Source organism: Phodopus roborovskii, unplaced genomic scaffold (genome assembly GCF_943737965.1).
Source record: "Phodopus roborovskii unplaced genomic scaffold, PHOROB, whole genome shotgun sequence".
NCBI classification, from domain to species: Eukaryota; Metazoa; Chordata; class Mammalia; order Rodentia; family Cricetidae; genus Phodopus; species Phodopus roborovskii.
In genome coordinates this window covers 2,360,891-2,378,076 of record NW_026125264.1, presented here as the reverse complement: position 1 = coordinate 2,378,076, position 17,186 = coordinate 2,360,891, and the positions used below count along the sequence as shown (strand labels likewise).

Here is a 17,186-nt window from a genome sequence, read left to right as displayed (position 1 = left end):
TGGAGCACAGGAGTGAGCGGGATGGGGAGGAAGGAAAGAATCAGTGACCAGGTGGGAACAGCACTCGCAAAGGCCTTGTAGAAGCTGGCACTGACGCTGGTGGTGCCGAGGCACACGTGGTCCTGTAACACTGAGCTGCCGCCTCCAATCCCCTGCAGTCCTATACACTCCCCCGGGGGAAACACCTTCTACAGAAAGGTTATGTAGCGTAGAACCCCCAAAATACCAATAAGAAATTCACACGTGAGCTGGAGAGATCGGTTCAACAATTGAGATCAACGCTGTTGCTCTTCCAGAGGGCCCGGGTTTGATTCCCACCCCTCAAATGGTGGCTCAGAACTGTAACTCTAGTTCTGGGGGAATCCAATGCTGTCTTCCGGCCTCCACAGGCACTAGGTACAGACATACATGCAGGCAAAACGCCCATTAACATAAAATGAGGAAAAGATTCACACAGCACTAAGATAACGACTTGTATGACTTAGGCAAAGTTTTATTTTCTTCATAAAGTATACTCAAATTTTGTGTAGCATGCTTTTACTTTCCAACCTGTTCCATAAGGAAACCCAAAGCCTGCCTTGGCTTAATAAGTACTAGTGGAAAATAGAATCTATTAAGTTGAAACCAAGTACTTGAAGGGCGATCTGAATTGTATGTGTGTGCGTGTTTTCTTATTTTACATAGCCATCCCAATTCCCTCTCCTTCCCATCCTCCCATATCCTCCACTGCCCCCCAATCCCAGCCCCCATCCACTCCCCAGGGAGGGTGAGGCCATCCATGAGGGAACATCAAAATCTGTCAAGTCATTTGGGGTAGGGCCTAGGCCCTCCCCGAATTGTGTGTTCTTAAAGCATATTAGAACTCTGAATTGGGTCAGGGACTATCTCAGTGAAGGTAAGCCCAGGACAGGGTATCCAAGTGACTTGGATATCTCTGCCAATTTAGTTGTATTGTCATCTTAGACAATACTTTTAAAAATTATTTGAGAACCTGCTGAGCCTTGGAGACAGCTTTGAACTTCACACCGATCCTGTAATCTTGGGGCCTCTGGTTTTGACAGGCCCTCTTAAACGAGAGTTGCCATCTGATTCAAGTTTACTCTGAGAATTTGGTATCCACGTACCATGTGGTGGTCACATCTGCCGGTGAAGTTGTTGGCGACATTTGTCAAGGACGTGCGTAACTGTAGCTCTTGCAGCTGCTGTCATTGCAGCCTTGGTTTTTATCACTGGGTTTGTGGTTAACCAGTCCCCGGTTGCTTCAGTTAGGCAAGCCAACTGGAGACTTGCTGGCAGGGTAGGCGTGTGCAGAGGCAGAGGTCTCTTGCTGCAGCTCTGGGGAATCATGCAGCCCATTGGTACCTGGTGTATACACACTGTATGTTAGGGGTCTTGTTACCCAGGACATAGGGAGTAAGATGTATTGTGACCCTTCTGAGCAGGTGGGAGTATGTGTCAAAAACAAAGGGCTTTGATTTTGAGGTCCTGGTACCTTTGAGGTCTGCCCCTTGCTTTGCACTCTTCCCAGACCTTTGAGGCTAGGTGACACAGCCTCCATTTGGCTCTCTTCCTGCTGGCAGTTTCATACATGTACTCTCTGCCTAAAAACATTCTTTCTACTCTACATGGATAATTCCTACTCATCTCTTAGTTACCAGGGTGGATTGTTTTCCACCTACCCAGGGAGGGGGGGAGGGTGTTCCTTCCTTTTTTTTTTTTTTTTGTTTTTTTTTTGTTTTTGTTTGTTTGTTTTGTTTGTTTTTTTTGAGACAGGGTTTCTCTGTGGCTTTGGAGCCTGTCCTGTAACTCCCTCTGTAGACCAGGCTCACAGAGATCTGCCTGCCTCTGCCTCCCGAGTGCTGGGATTAAAGGCTTGCGCCACCACTACCCGGCTCCTTCCATGTTTTTGAGTGTCCATATGTAGCCCAGGCTGGCCTTAACTTGAAATCCTCTTGCTTTAGCCTTTAAGTGCTGGGATCATGGAGTGTGCAACCATGCCTGGCTCTCAGAAACCAACTTAAGTCACCTCCACTGTCATATTGGTTCCCTTCTATCTCTGCCTGACTGGAGGGTCTCTTGTACCTTGTTCTCTTCTCATCCCTTTTTCATTTATATGTGTATAAGTGATGACCTGATTACCTCTCTGGGTCTGGCATTTACATGGCTTGGTAGGTACGGACACCTGCAGCAAGTTGTCATCTGTCAGAGGAAGAGTGATGTGCTCCAGGAGTGGCCAGAAGCTTTGTAGAGGAGGTGACAAGTGTGTCACCTACTGAGTATGTCTTGCCCACTGGGCAGAGAGAGAAGAGCATGCCAGATGAAGGGAACATGAACAGTTGCCTGAACACTCGTAGTGACTGGGGAATCTGTAAGGCTTGGAGTGATGGAGGACCAGGAGAACTGCTTAGAAGAACTGCAACTGCACAGCATGTTCTGTAGCTACTGTGTCAATGTGTACACCTCACATGAGGGAAGCACAGCCCTGTTCATACCCCACCATGCTCTAATTAAGCCTTGAATACTATTATTTCCCTTTGAAATAACAGAAAGCAATTTTTGTTAAGTGCTTAGAGTAAGCCTGTCTGCCATTCACATAAATGGGTTTTCTGGGCGTGGTTGGTAAAATCTCCACCAGGAGTTTTCTCTGGCACAGTTCACCATGCAAGACATTATTCCAAGCACTGCTTCAGCTTGACGCCATACTCTTGGTCCCCTAGGAATGGGGCCAGGCCACTTTCAGAGCAGGGTCTGGGAGGCAGCTCCCTTGCTAGGATTGAGAGCAGGTCATTTAAACTTCTGTCATTGGCTTTGAAATGTACCTTGTGTACCAATCAATATTCCATCTGCCGTTCATAACTCTCATGGGCTACAGCCATGAACCATGCCCTTCCCAAAACTGATAGGTGAGTAATGGCACTGATATGATTTCAGATCTTAATAAAGGATATCCTTTTTGCTTTAGGTTTTTTGAGACAAGGTCTTGTTATGTAGTCTGCCTGGTCCAGAATTCACTGTGTGGACCAAGCTGGTCTTGAACTTACTATATATCTCATGCCAGTTCTGAATGTGACCTGTCTGCGTCAGCCTCCAAGTTCTGGGATTGTAGGCACACACCACTAGGCTCAGCTCTAAAGGGATCACACACCGATTGCTACCTTTGCACGTTTACCCCAGTAGTAATGAGAGCAGCCAGGTCTTGGTGATAGGTTCATGTGTTCATTTGAGCACTATACACAGTTGAGTAGTGTTCTATGCTCTACGCATACAAGATGAAGCTTCTGCACAGAGGGATGTCACATCTAGTGCTGAAACCCGATGGCTAGCAAAGTCAGTTGCAGAACTGTGCCAGGTGGTCAGGAGTTGGATGGAGGGCCCCAGGGCACCTCACAGCCAGGCTCATGAGAGCCAGATTGAAATGCATGACTACCAAGTGATGATTTTACTACGCCAGATGCAATTTGAAGGTGGCAGAGCTGTGTAAAAAAGTTGGCAGACAAGACTTTGCAACATTCTCATTTACATACTACATGGTATGTATGCTTAAATGCAGTATGCTTAAATGCATAGTCTAAATTTAAGCACTGCAGTCAAACCAAGTGCTACAAGATGGAGATGTCAGGCCATGCTGACAAGCAAAGACTCAATGAAGGGAGTGTGCCACTAGATCAGTAGGAGAGGATGCCACAAACAGGGAGGTCAGAAGCCACAGCATCTATCTGGGTAGAATAGATCCTGCAGAGTTGCTGAAAAGATTAAAGCAGCCATCCTTCAGGCATGCAAGAGGAGGCATATATTACTAAATAGTACATGGTACTAACAGTAGTGGTGCAGCATTGTGGAAAGTTCCTGTGTCACCAGACCCACATTCAGACCCTGATAAGCCCAGAGCAAGTTGCTTAGCTTCTTCAAGGCTTGGGTTGTCTCCTCACCTCTATAGTACTGAAGGAGGGTCTAGTGTGATCTTATACATCACTGTATCTAGTTAAATATCCTGATAGTAAAAAAAAAAAAAAAAAAAAAAAAAAAAACACACACAAAGGTTGAGTGTGACGGGGTACACCAGTAATCCTAGCACACAAGAAGCTGGAGATCACACGTTTGAGTTAGCAGAGGCAACATAGTGGAAGCCTATCAAAGGAAAAAAAAAAAATCGAACAATACAAAAACATTTAAAGAATCAAATCACTGGAAAGTCCATTAACTAGAATTAATGATCTTTTGAGTATCAGTGTACAATCTTTTAGTTTTGCCTTCATAATATATACCAGGGACTGTGGGCTTTGTTCAGGGACTAGGTGTCGTTAAGGTTATTCAAGGCTCTGGGTTCTACCTCCATCACCTAAAACATGGGTTCATAGTACATTATTGCTTCCACTCAATAAAATGTTGTGGACACATAAAAAGTTAACATTAATTTTTACTTACTTTACGTGTGTGTGTGTGTTTCTCAAGACAGAGTTTCTCTGTGTAGTCCTGGCTGTCCTGAAACTCACTTTGTAGACCAGGCTGGCCTTAAACTCACAGATATTCTCCTACCTCTGTCTCCTGAGTGCTGGGATGAAAGGCATTCACCCTCACTGCCAGGCTAACTAATTTTTAAATAGACATCTATTTATTGTGCCAGGATTTAACAGCCATGCTGGTCACTGAAGGGGTTTAAACTATCTTATGGAATGCTGTATTAGCAACCTTGGACACAGATTACTGTTCAATTACTTATTTACATATTCCCTGGGGCTAATACTAGGTATACATGACAGATATCTGTTAGGTGCATCTGAGTTCAAATCCTACTCGCTCAAAACAAGTATGATTCTGTTATAGATTGCCAAACTGCCTCCTGAAATACTACATAAGCTTAAGCACCCAGTGGTAGCTTATGGTTATCTTTCTATTCTTGGTAAAAACCAATTTCTGCCAGCAATTTTAACCCTTGCCAGTCTGACCTATCCCCATTTGAGATATTTCTATATTAACTTTCAAGAATTACTAAAACAGGCATGGTGGCCCACGCTTTTGATCCCAGCATTTAGGAGGCAGAGACAGATCTCTAGTGTACACAGTCAATGCCAGGCCAACCAGGACTGCATAGTAACCTCATCACAACAGAACAAGAGCTCTTTACTAAGATTTGTTGTTGTTGTTGTTGTTGTTGTTGTTGTTAGGCTAGTGAGATTGCTCTGTGGGTAATGTTGCCAAGTCTGACGACCTGAGCTTGACCCGCAGAACCTAAATAGTGGAAGGGGAAGCAAGTTGACCTCTGACCTCCACACATGTGCTGTGGAGAGTGCTCCCCCACATACACATACAGCAATAAACATAGCGACTTCTTAATTTCTAAAAGAGATTTTGAAAGTTCTAAAAGCAAAAGCCATACTCTCATATAGCCCAGGGTGGCTTCAAACTATGAACCTCGAACAGATACTCCTGCATCCACTCCTCAAAAGTGCTGGAATTGCAGGTGTGTGGCACTATGCCTTGCTATTAGGAATTTTAAATTTATCATAAGGGTGGAAGATATTTCCCTTATGTTATTGTCTTTACCTTCATGTTGTTGCTGCACAGGAGTTAAATTTAGGTAGTCAAATCAACTGGCTTATTTGATAGAGCTCTTTTGAACTTTCATATTTAGAAAGATTCTGGCTCCAGAATAGTAAAGCTATTTTTCCCAATAATTTCATTATCACATGTAAATAAAGAAATAAAATGTATGCAGGGACATACTTAGAGTTAGTGAGGGAGATGGGATCCCAGCTTGTTTGCTCTTGCTGACAACCACCTTTTCTCCAGTTGTTTTTTAAGGTTTGTTCCTAGGCGCGCGTGCGCGCGTGTGCATACATGTGCATGTGTGTGTGTGTGTGTGTGTGTGTGTGTGTGTGTTGCGTTGCACATTTAGATCCCCTGGAGCTGGTGATGAAGGTGGCTGTAAGCTGATTGCTGTAGGTGCTAAGAACATAACTGCTTTGCAGGAACAGCAAGCACTCTTAATCATTGAGCCCATCTTTTGCTCTTCCTTACACACCTGGCCCTCTTATCTGTACTATTTAGGAAAATAGTCCTGTCTGGCCTTTGTTGAAATTGCCCCATTGTTGTAGCTGCCTAATATATTTTAATATCTAGTTGAAAAAAACCAGGTCATTCATTATGAGGCTTTTCTTGGCAGTAGAGCAGAATGGCTGAGTTCATGGAGCTTGACACTGACCTTTGAGCCCTTGAGCTAGTTTGTTTTTGTTCTCCTGAATCTGTGCTCCCTAATCTGCTTGGTAGTAATGATGTTTTTGTTGTTTTGTTTGTGAAAGTGTCAGTAAATGTTAGACCTTTTGATATGAAAATGATGCTTCTATTTTCCCACTTGAAATTTAGGATCATGTTAGCAGTAAACAAAACAAAACAAAAAACCTTATTGGGGTCTTCACTGGACGGCATTTACTTGGCAGGCAAATTTGGGGACATCACTACTAGAGGATTTTCCATTTGAAGGCGGGTGCCAATCTTCACTGACTCAATAGTGTACTCCTTGGTAAAATTTTTATGTTTTCCTTTTCTTTTTTGAATAGGGTCTCATGTAGTCCAGACTGGTCTCCCACTTTCTCTGTATCCTTGGGTGACCTCGAACTTCTGTAATTTATTTTTTGATCATAAACTTCTGATCCTCCTTTAATCTCCTGAGCGCAGAAATTACACACTTGTGCCAGTCACCATGCCCAGTTTATTCATTGCTGGCGATCAAACCAAGGGCTTCATTTACCTTACGCAACTACCAACTGAACTACATTTTAAGAGAGCTTGTGTCCTCCATTTTTTTCTAAAATAATTATTAGTATATAAAAAGTGGTTACTTTTTATTTTGGGTTGGGGTCTAAAATGCCCAGGCTGGCCTTGAACTTGAAATCCTATTGCCTTTGATTCCCAAGTAGCCGGGATTGTAACAACACTCTACTTTTGGCTTGGAAATTAATTTTAAATGTTTATGTTGCCTCCAAAGTAGCTATAATTGCTAGGTTATGAGCTAATTCCTCCCCAGCTCATAGTAGCCATGACACATTTCTCAACTCCAGCAGTAGTGCAGGTTTCTATAAACTAAGCACATCATCACCTTGCCATCACTTGTCATTCCTCCATGCACACAGCTCACATCCTAGTAGCAAGCGATCAGTGCCAGTGAAGTAAGCAGTCCATGTTGTATTTCTGCTGTTTTCTGGGATAGGAGAGCCCCTTGCTAAGACAAGGAAATGGCTTTACCAGACTGACAGTTGTCTCATTTGCAGCAGACCATGAAGTCATAATCAATGTTAGGAGTAAATTGAGTTTTCCTAATAATATTTTGAATGGAGGCTTTAGAGAACACACAGCCCAGGGAAAATTCAGGTGTAAAAATATTCCAGGAGTCATAGTTGATGATGCCGTAATTTAATCTTGGCTTTTCCTTCCCCACTGAAGACCAGCTTCAACACCCAGGCCTGGCTCAGTGATCATTCAGCAAAGGCTTTTGAGCACCTGCTGTCAGGCCCTGGGCTGTGGGGCTGGGGAAGAGCTGGTATGCGAGCTCTCCTGTGGATTCCTGCTTGTCCCAGGAGGTGCTTTCTGCTCCTTTGCTTGAGCTGTAGGTGTGGCTCAGAGCTACATCACTTGCCTTCAGTTCGATTCCCAGCATCATGCTTACACAGTGACCACACTTCTTCCACTAGATTGCTGACCCTGCTCCAACATTTGCACTTTCCCACGGACACTGAAGCCACTCCATTATACCCAGGTCCTTATTCCTGGAATTTCCAAGTCACTTTTTTCTTGAGCTTTCAAGATCCAGATGAAAGTACCAGCTCCTCATGAAGGACCCCAGTGTGTGTTGCTACATTTTTGTTCTTCTCTAGAGAAATATATTTTTGTTCTGACATACGGTGTTTTGTAGCACAGCCATTATGTATCCAAGAGTGACACTGAATTCACCCCCTGACTCCATGTCCTAAGTGCTGGCTTTTTGTGATAGTTTTATTTTATAGTTGAGGATGGCCTCAAACTCATGGTGATCTTCCTGCCTCAGCTGCCAAAGTGCAGGGACTGTACATGTTACAGTTTCCATCTTTTACGATCCCTTGAGATAGTGACTTTATTTTGCCTTTGTGAGTCCATAGGAATTACAATCAGAATGGAGCCAGAGAAATGTAGACTAAATGTAGTTTAAAATAGCTGGGTATGGCAACATACACCTTTAATCACAGCGCTCTGGAAGAAGGCAGATTTCATTGAGTTCAGGGCCTCCTGGTCTTTGGAGCAAATTCCAGGGCAGCCAGGGATACATAGTAAGATCCTATTTCAATAACAAGAAATATCCAAGTGGCAGAGAGGAGGGAGGAGTACAGCTTACTCATCTGAGAGCCGTGGTTTAGACCTTATAGGTCCATAGAAGCAACACAGGAAGGTAGGCAAACTGGGTTAGTGTGAATCCTGGCTCAGGATTCAATCCAGGAACAGAGATAAGTGGGGTATTTATTGTTGCAACACTAAGGATCAAAGCCAGGGCCTTGTGCAGGCAAGTGCAAGTAAATGCTTTGCCTCTGAGAGATTTTCTAGTCCTGGATATTGCTTTTCCTTCCCTGAATTCCAAGATAAAATACAGCACCACCACTGTGGCTATTGCTGTTATCCGTAGGAGCTCCGGAGGGGCTGGGAACACCCTGGACTGTTACAGAATTTTGTATAAGTACTTTTGCCAAGAAGGCAGTCACAGCAACAACTACCTAGAAGGGAGGCACTCTCATTATTAGGTATCAGCTGGTATGTAACAAATTACTTCAATACTTAAATGACATTGAAAACAATCCATTATCTCCCAAATGACGTTAATTCATTATCTCTGATTCCATGGGCTTGGGATCTAGCTTATTTTTGTGATTCTGCTCTGGGTCTCATGGGTTTGCAGTTAGCATTGTTGGCCAAGGCTGAAGTCTTTTGAAAATTGCCTGTAGTTGGAAGGCTGTTGGAGTGCTCTTGTGACATGGTGGCTGGCTTCCCTAAATGTGCGATCCCTTAAGACAATGCCGAGCAATGATGACTTTTATCTACCCTTAAGATTATACCTGGAACCCCAGAAGTTGGAGGCTAAAGCAGGGGGACTGCTGAGGCTAATGAGTGGCATCCTGTCTTCAAAAAGTAAAATAATAGCCAGGCATGGTGGCACATGCCTTTAATCCAGCACTCAGGAGGCAGAGGCAGGCAGATCTCTGAGTTCCAGGAACTACACAAAGAAACCCTGTCTCAAAAACAATAAAAAAAAACAAAATGATAACACTAGCAGCCCAAAACAAAATCACTTTAAAAGTGTTAACCCCCTATGATTATAGAAGGAAGGACCTAAATGTGGATCAAAAGGATCCATGATACCTCTAAATGTCTTTTTCTAGCATTAAGAGAGATTAAAAATTGGAATGAGTCTTTAATGAAGAAATTTCTTCCAGAAAAACCTTGACGAGCCAGGGAGCTGTCATTTCCCAGTTTTGGTAAAACTAGTGTTAGTCTCCCTTTGACTGTTCTGAGGAGTCCAACAATACTATCTCAAGTGGGAAGAGCGTTTATCATCACAGGTGTTCTCCCACTATTGACTGATACTAATAAAAATATTACTTTTCCATCATAAAGGAACATGTACATTCTAGATATGGATGATGTAAAGGAGAAACTATTATCATAACTGACACCTTAATCTAAGTGCTCTATTTTGTGTCTGAAAGGAAAAAAAATATTTTTTGAGACAGGGTTTCTCTGTGTAGCCCTGGCTGTCTTGGAACTCATTGCATAAACCAGGCTGGCCTTGAACTAAGAGATCTGCCTGCCTCTGCCCCCTGATTGCTGGATTAAAGGTATGTGATACCATTCCTAGTAATAAAAAAAAAAAAAAAAAAAAAAAAAAAAAAAAAACCTTTTAATGTAATGTTGGGCTGGAGAGATGGCTAAGTGTTTTGGAGTACTGGCTGCTCTTCCAGAGGACCCAGATTCAATTCCCAGCATCCACATGGCATATCAGAAGTATCTGTAAATCCAATTCCAGGGGATCTTATAACCTCACACAGACATACATGAAGGGAAAACACCAATGCACATGAAATAAAAGTAAATAAAAATTGAAAAAAATTAATGCAATGCTCTGTAGAGAAAAAGTACCAGTAAACTCTCTGGTCTTACAAAACCTAGAGATTACTACTGTAATTTAATTACATTTTCCAGAGTCATGGGAGGCTGAAGAGTAGAATTTAAATGATGGTGAATGACACTTGAGTTATGAATTAAGTCATCCATTATGTGGGCAGATTTGGCAACTCAATGAGAATGGGGATGCCGTAAAGTCTCTACTTAGCACTTATAGAGATCTGTTTGGGTAATATCTTCTGTCTCCACCCCCCCCAAAAAAAGCTGTTATGAGAGCATTAAATAGTGGATCATTCCTCAGAGACTGTCTACAACAACAGGATTACTGAGATTGGCTCATACACCAACAGTTTGGCTATCTACTATATGCCAAAGACTATGACTGGCATTTGAGGGTACAGGAAACAAATACAAGCAGACACCAGCATGAGTAGTTACCAAACAAAAACCAAATGTAATGTGTGAAGGGTGGGAAGGCTTCATATTAGCTGATCCTCTGCATTGCTGAAGCTGAACAACTGGGATTATTTTGAGATGGGGTCTCCCTGTGTTATGCAGGCTGCTCTCAAATTTTTGGGTTCAAGTGATCCTCCTGTCTCTGCTTCTTAAGTAGGCATGTGCCACTCTATCCAGATCATCCTTTGATTTTGTCACATACTCTGCTGTCCAATGACAATGCTGGGTTGGTGAGGTTTCATAGTTTGTTCAAGGGCACATATCTGGAAAAAAGGCTTCATTTTCAAGCCTGGGTCCCACTGGAGTCCATGACCAATATCTATTCATTGAATATGTGAGATAGACAGCTGTGCACTACTATGTGAGTGCCGGGAATTGAAGCCAGGTCCTCTGGAAGAGCACTCAGTGCTCTTTACCACTGAACCATCTCTCCAGCCCCAGAACTAGTGTTAATATATCACACTGAGGATCAGAGACTCAGGTGTTTGTTGCTTGTATTATTTGTGTGCTTTGTCCATAAATGAAGACAATGACTCATCCCCAAATCGGGCAGGGTTGAATGGCAGTTCTGTTGATTTTATTCAGCCCATAGCACCTGTATTAACTTTCAAAGGTAACCTATAATAAAAGCACTGTGATAAACACAACATAAAAGCACACTTAAAAAAAGAACATGGGAGTGTTCACTGCTTCTGGCAGTAAAACACATTGATTCTTATTAACCGATAAAACAAAAAAGGAGTTTCTTAAGGATTAATAACCAAAGATAACTTTCAAAATACCTCTCTCTCAAAGAATGATATATATATCTCCTAGGTTGCCTTCAAATTCATTATAGTCCAGGCTAGCTTTGAATTTGAACTCAAAATTCTCCTGCTTTCACCTCCCAAGTGATGAAATTAGACATGAGCTGTATCACCCATTTTCAACAGTCCTCCAGACATTCTCTCTTTGATTTTTCGAGACAGGGTTTCTCTGTATTATTTTGGAGCTGTCCTGGAACTAACTCTGTAGATCAGGCTGGACTCGAACTCACAAAGATCTACCAGCCTCTGCCTCCTGAGTGCTGGGATTAAAGGCATGCACTACCAACATACATTCTCTTCATTCTTAATGGTGGCACTATCATTAGTTTGATTCTACAAGGAAAGATATTTTCAAAAATTCACGTGGATTTTCCCACTGCCTGACCCGATTTTCTAGGCATTTCATGCTAATTTGTACCCCATCCATGTTGTGGGATACTATGCTAATAAACCGAGGTTCAGAGGGGTTAAGAGGAGTCAGGGAGTGACAGCTAGGATTCTAAATCTAGATTTGGTTGATACTAGGACTCTCTCCAGGGTACTGCCTCTAAAATAACACTCAGGTGCACTTTGATCTATTTGGCCCTTAAGTCTTTATCTACCACCGGATTACCAGATTCACCTGACAGCAATTCTACTGTAGAGTGCAGGTGCATCCTCGGCAAATAGCGGTATGAAAGTACAAGAGGAAATGGGTAATCGTCTAGGTCGGTCAATCGAGAAATAACCGTTTTACTGACATGAGTGTCTCTTATTACTATGCGCCAGTTGAGTCATTTAAGGGCGGACCAAAAGGGAAAGTCCTGCTTGTCACCCACCAGAAGTGCAGATGAGAGGTGTTTATGCACGGGGAGGCCCAAAGTGGAAGCAGGGTACTGGATAAGAACTCTGGATCCTCACCCTCACTGGACACCCGCCCCTGGTACCCAAGAGGTTCGGAACGGGTTAAACGCGGCCAGGGGCAGTCCAGCCACCGCCCCTTCCCATCAACACCTCCCAGAAACCCTCAGGGCTCCGCTAGTTCCCGAACCTCGCGAGACCCCGCCCCATCCCTTCCTGACCGACTTCCCGCCCCCTTCTTTACCGAGCTCGGAACGCAGCGGGGTACGGAAGAGAGTGGGCGGAAAATATGTTCCCGGAGCACGCCGGGAAGTGTGGTCCAAGCACTTGAGGAAGACATTTTCTTCCGGAGCGGGCGAGGCCGAGGAGCTAGTAAGGACTACAAACCCCAGCTACCCTTTCGGTTTGTTTTTGTTCAAAAAAAAAAAAAAAACCCCACACTCCCCCTCCTCACTCTTCCCTCTCACACACGCGGACACATACACACACACATACACACACCCACGGCTGACACACACGGACCCGCGCGTCGAAAGGAAAGCTCCGTCTTGCCATCCCGGACCGCCACTAGTCCGGTCTCGGCTTCCCAGCAGCGCGGGAAAGCGGAGGCCCGAGCCGTGACCTCTGACCCTGTGGTTATGCGGAGCCGCCGCATTCCTTAGCCATCGCGGGGCTACCGCCGCCGCCGCCGCCGCCGCCGCCACCGTGGGCGACTGACGCAGCGCGGGCGCGTGGAGCCGCCGCCCCTCCCCCACCGCCGCCCTCGCGCCGGCTCTCGCGCCAGCCGGTCCCGGTGCGCCCGCCCTCGCCGGCCGCACCCGAGTCCTCGCGCGCGCGCCGCCGCCACGCGCCCCCCGCCGCTGCCGCCCCCACCCCAGCCCCGCGCCGCCACCGCCCCAGTCCGCCCCGCCCGGAGGTCCCGCGTGGAGCCACCGCCGCCGCTGCCGCGGAGGAGGAGGAGGATGAAGGACAAACAGAAGAGGAAGAAGGAGCGCACGTGGGCCGAGGCCGCGCGCCTGGTGAGGCGAGCTGCCCGGGGGGCCGCGGCGGGGGGCCGGGGGGTGGGCTCCCGCGGCTCCCGGGGCGGGGGAGGGGCGAGGCCCTGCCCACCGCGGCAGGGGGCGGGGCCGCCCGGGCGGGTGAGGGCCGCCGGAGGTCCCCGGGCCCGGGGGGCTGTGGCGCCTTTTTTCTGCACACCCCCCTGAATTCCTGCGGAGGGGCGAGCTGGCCAGCGGCTCCTCCCCTCCAAGCGCCCGGGCTTCTGTCTCCCCTCCCCCACTTTGGCAGCGGCAGGGGGTCCCGGGAAGCGCCGGTTGTTCCTCTGCGGGAGTTAGGTTTCCGGGAAGGGTCGGAAGTGCTTCCCTGACTACTTCGTGGGCCGTGGAGTGGGTCACCGGACACCGCGGGGGTGGGAAACTCCCCTGGTTTCAAGGACATGAGAAGCATGTAGAGCGTTGGCAATTTAAACCAGGTGTGTGTCGGGAAGCAATTGCTAAGGACCAATCTGATCCCTGAGCAGTGGTTCTCAAACTTGAGTGCCCAGTGGGAGTATACCTAGGGACTTTTTTTAAAACGCTGTTTCTAGGACTCAATTTAAACACACTGAACCCGAGATTCTGCTTAGAAACAGCACTTTAGCCAGCTGCTTAAGGGATTATTATGCAGGTGGCCCGTGGACATTCAAATCACACTGAACCGCTGTGATTGCACTAGAGGTAGGCACTTTGCTGAGGAACTGAATACACTTTGCAGAGAATTATGTTCATACAGAGGCTCCTGTTCAGAGGGTTTAGCAGGGGGAAGAAAAAGTTAATTGATTGCTTGAGCTAGCTGCCTGCCCAGAGGGTTTGTGAACTTGTGAGACCACTTCCTTTTGGTTATGCAAAGCCAAAAGACTTGAGGCATGTCCTTATAAAATATTGCTGATGACAATCCTAAATGTGTTATACTTCTCCCGGAGATGTTGCTGCCTCAGGCTTCACAGTGCAAGGTTGTGGTGCATCCTTCTTATCTGTTGATGCCCTGTGTTTTATATGTAATTGTTATACTTTAGTTTTAATAATGGCGTGAAGCCCAGCTTTCTTATTGTTCCTTTTAGTGAAAAGTGAGTTCTGCTTCAAAAGTGTCGGAGGTTGATAAACTCTAGAGTGCAACCTTGTCTTTCTTGAACTAATGAAAGGTAGTTATTGATTTAACCTGGCTGTTTCAGCTTCCAGAGAATTTCCACTGGTATTCCTGATCATCTATCTTCTCTTGTTACCCTGGGAACAGAAACCGGGATTGTTTGTGTGAAGGTTGTAGTTACGGTTAATTTTTTTGTCTGGGATATGAAACTTCTTGGTGGTGTTTTGTGTGCTTTCCCCCTTCAATGAAGAACTAGATCATTTGGCTAGGTTTTACAATCTTGGAACTTCAGGATTCACCTGGAGTCAAATTTGGGTCTGAAGGAGCCTAGGAAAAAGCTGAAATGAAGTGTTTTATTTTACCTTGGACGTTGTTGAGTCTTGACTGTCCGTTGAAATTATGAGTTTCTGATGACTCTGGGCACCCAAAGAAAATTTGCTTGCCAGACCCTGCTAGTTAGAGGTAGGTGAGAGTACCTTCAAATCCTGGCAGTTCTAAAAGTTTGCTCATCTCAAAGTTCCTTTGGTTCTTATTAGTTGGACAGCTCTAGCAATTTAAGCCTCTTTAGGTTCTTAAATTTACTGTGGTTTGAATTCCAAGGTTAAGGTTGCTATTTCTGTTTTATCATTGGCTCACCTTCAAGCTCAATTATCTTAAGTAAGTTATTTCTCTTTTTCTTTGACTCTTCAGTTAAAAATAGTAATCTGAACAGGAATTTCTTTTGTGGTGTTGTACATTTGAAAGAGGACTTGTGGGAACGTGGTATGCAATTTTGCGTATCTTTTATGTGGTTTTGTGTTTTAGAATTTTCTATGTCTTTGTGGGGGTGGGAGGGAGACTTGAGTCTTCCCATTTAAAAAAAGTCCTGTCACATTGAGTCCTGGGGAATTTATTAGCTTCTGCTGCATAGGGAGGGGATACCTGGCAAGCAGTGAGTGACAGAGGCAGGGCAGTTCATTTTGTAACAGGATTATTCTTAACTACTTTTGGATGGTTGAATTTAGAGAGTTTGTGGTGACCATATATATTTGTCAGGTGGAAGTTTCTAATTGTTCCTGGCCTCTCTCAGATTGACAAGAAGGTAATAATCTCTAGTAATCTCATAAATTCTGTTTTGGTGTAGGAAAACTGAGAATTTTGGAGAATTCCAGTGGAGTACCGTAACCCCACAGGGTGGGTTTTTTTTTTTTTTTTTTTTTTTTTTTTTAAGAAGTGGACATTCTCTCAGATGCCTTATAGTGCCGTGGCTGTCTGAAGTAGAGGAAGGGGGTATAAATTTGCTACATTGTTAGGAACAGTTTGGGAGAAAAGCCAAGGGGATTTCCTTTTAAATTGTGTACAACTCAAGTGGATTCCTATCTTACTCTTATTCATGGCTGACCATTCTTAACATCATTTTTCCCCCCTTTTAAGTAGAAGAGATACTTTTTTCTTTCCTTCAAAAACTGCATTCTATAAAGACTGGCAATAGAACACTGAAAGCTAGTGGTGTATGCAATTTTAATGAAAATTATTATTTTGTATCTTTAGATGTAAGTTTTCTTAGAAATATTCTTTTTCTGATTTAAGGTTCTCAAGCTCTTCCTGGCTACTATTTAAATAATTGGTAGATATTTTTTCATAGTCATGCTTCTCTGAAAAAACTGTTTGTGGGAAGATTTGCTAGCTGAGCTAGTATCAAAGAGATGGTATCTTGTGACTGGATGTTAGTCACATGTACTGTTTACTATAGGTTTGTTAAGTCAGCCTTGCCTCTTGGCACTTGGGTGATCTTAGACTATGAAGAGGAGAGGGCCTTTCAGAGGCATGAACAGAAGAACTACAGTTATGTGTGTTACTGGAGATGCACAGATTTAAACTGATGTCTAGGTTTTTGCTTCTTGTTTAGGAATAAATGATTAGTTCTTCATTTCCTTAGACATATCCTGGCTTGGGAGATAATTATTTGTACTGTGGAACAAATACATAAGAGAGATTGGAATCTGTCTGGCATAGATCAGGGACTGCTTGCAGAAGGAAGATATTTTCTGAGCTGAGTTATGAAGGGTTAGCGGAAGGTAGGGAGATCTGTCACAGAGGAGGCCATACATGCAGGAGCTGATGAGAAGAGTGGCTGAGAGAGGGGAGAAAAAATACATAGATGTGAATATATTTGCAAAGTGTGTAACTGGGATGGAGCAAAGAGTAATTGATGGGTTGTGTGTGTGCAGTGCCAGTGAGGAGTCTTGTGGGGAGACAGGCAGGTGATTGGGAGGCCTTGTGTGCCCAGCCTCTACGAACCTACCGCTCTCTACTTACGTTCTCTTTAATCTGAAAAGTGGCCCTGAGAGGATCTCCAGATACTTGAAGAGTAAAGAGGACTTTTGGCTCAGGTGGGCAGGCACTTGCTTCAGGTTAGAGACTAGAATTGAAATGTTGGCCTATCTGATTGTAAAGCCTGTGCTGTAGTCTGGGCGGGGTGGGCTCTGGAAACTTACCTTCTGCTGCATGTGGAGAGACAGGCAGAGTTGCTGAAGATAATTTTGAAATAGAAACATGATGAAGCTAGACTCTGGATCCCTAGAATTGGGCCTGCACAAAGCAGGTATTCCCTGTGTTTTTAAGTGAGGGATAACCACAAAAAGGGGTGGATTTTAGGAAAACAGCCTTACGTTTATTAAAGGGTATTATGGAAGAGGCTGTTAAGTTTGGTCATTGGGTTTAGTAATGAACCAGGTAGATGAGAGTGAAGGATGCCACCTATGTGTTGCTGAATTAGGTGATTTGAAAGGTTTGAGGTCTAACCAAGGTAAGGAATATGGGGAGAAATAGCAGGGC

General features: G+C 44.6%; 1 protein-coding gene across 1 annotated transcript in view; it reads left to right on the top strand.

Moving 5' to 3' along the window:
• The first annotated feature begins 12,727 nt into the window (after positions 1–12,727).
• The window catches only part of Asxl1 (ASXL transcriptional regulator 1), a 52,347-nt gene continuing 47,888 nt past the window's right edge, over positions 12,728–17,186 (top strand). The window contains exon 1 of the mRNA XM_051193059.1: positions 12,728–13,264. Within this exon, the coding sequence (XP_051049016.1) occupies positions 13,208–13,264 (57 nt within the window). The 5' untranslated portion in view covers positions 12,728–13,207. The remainder of the gene's footprint in view (positions 13,265–17,186) is intronic.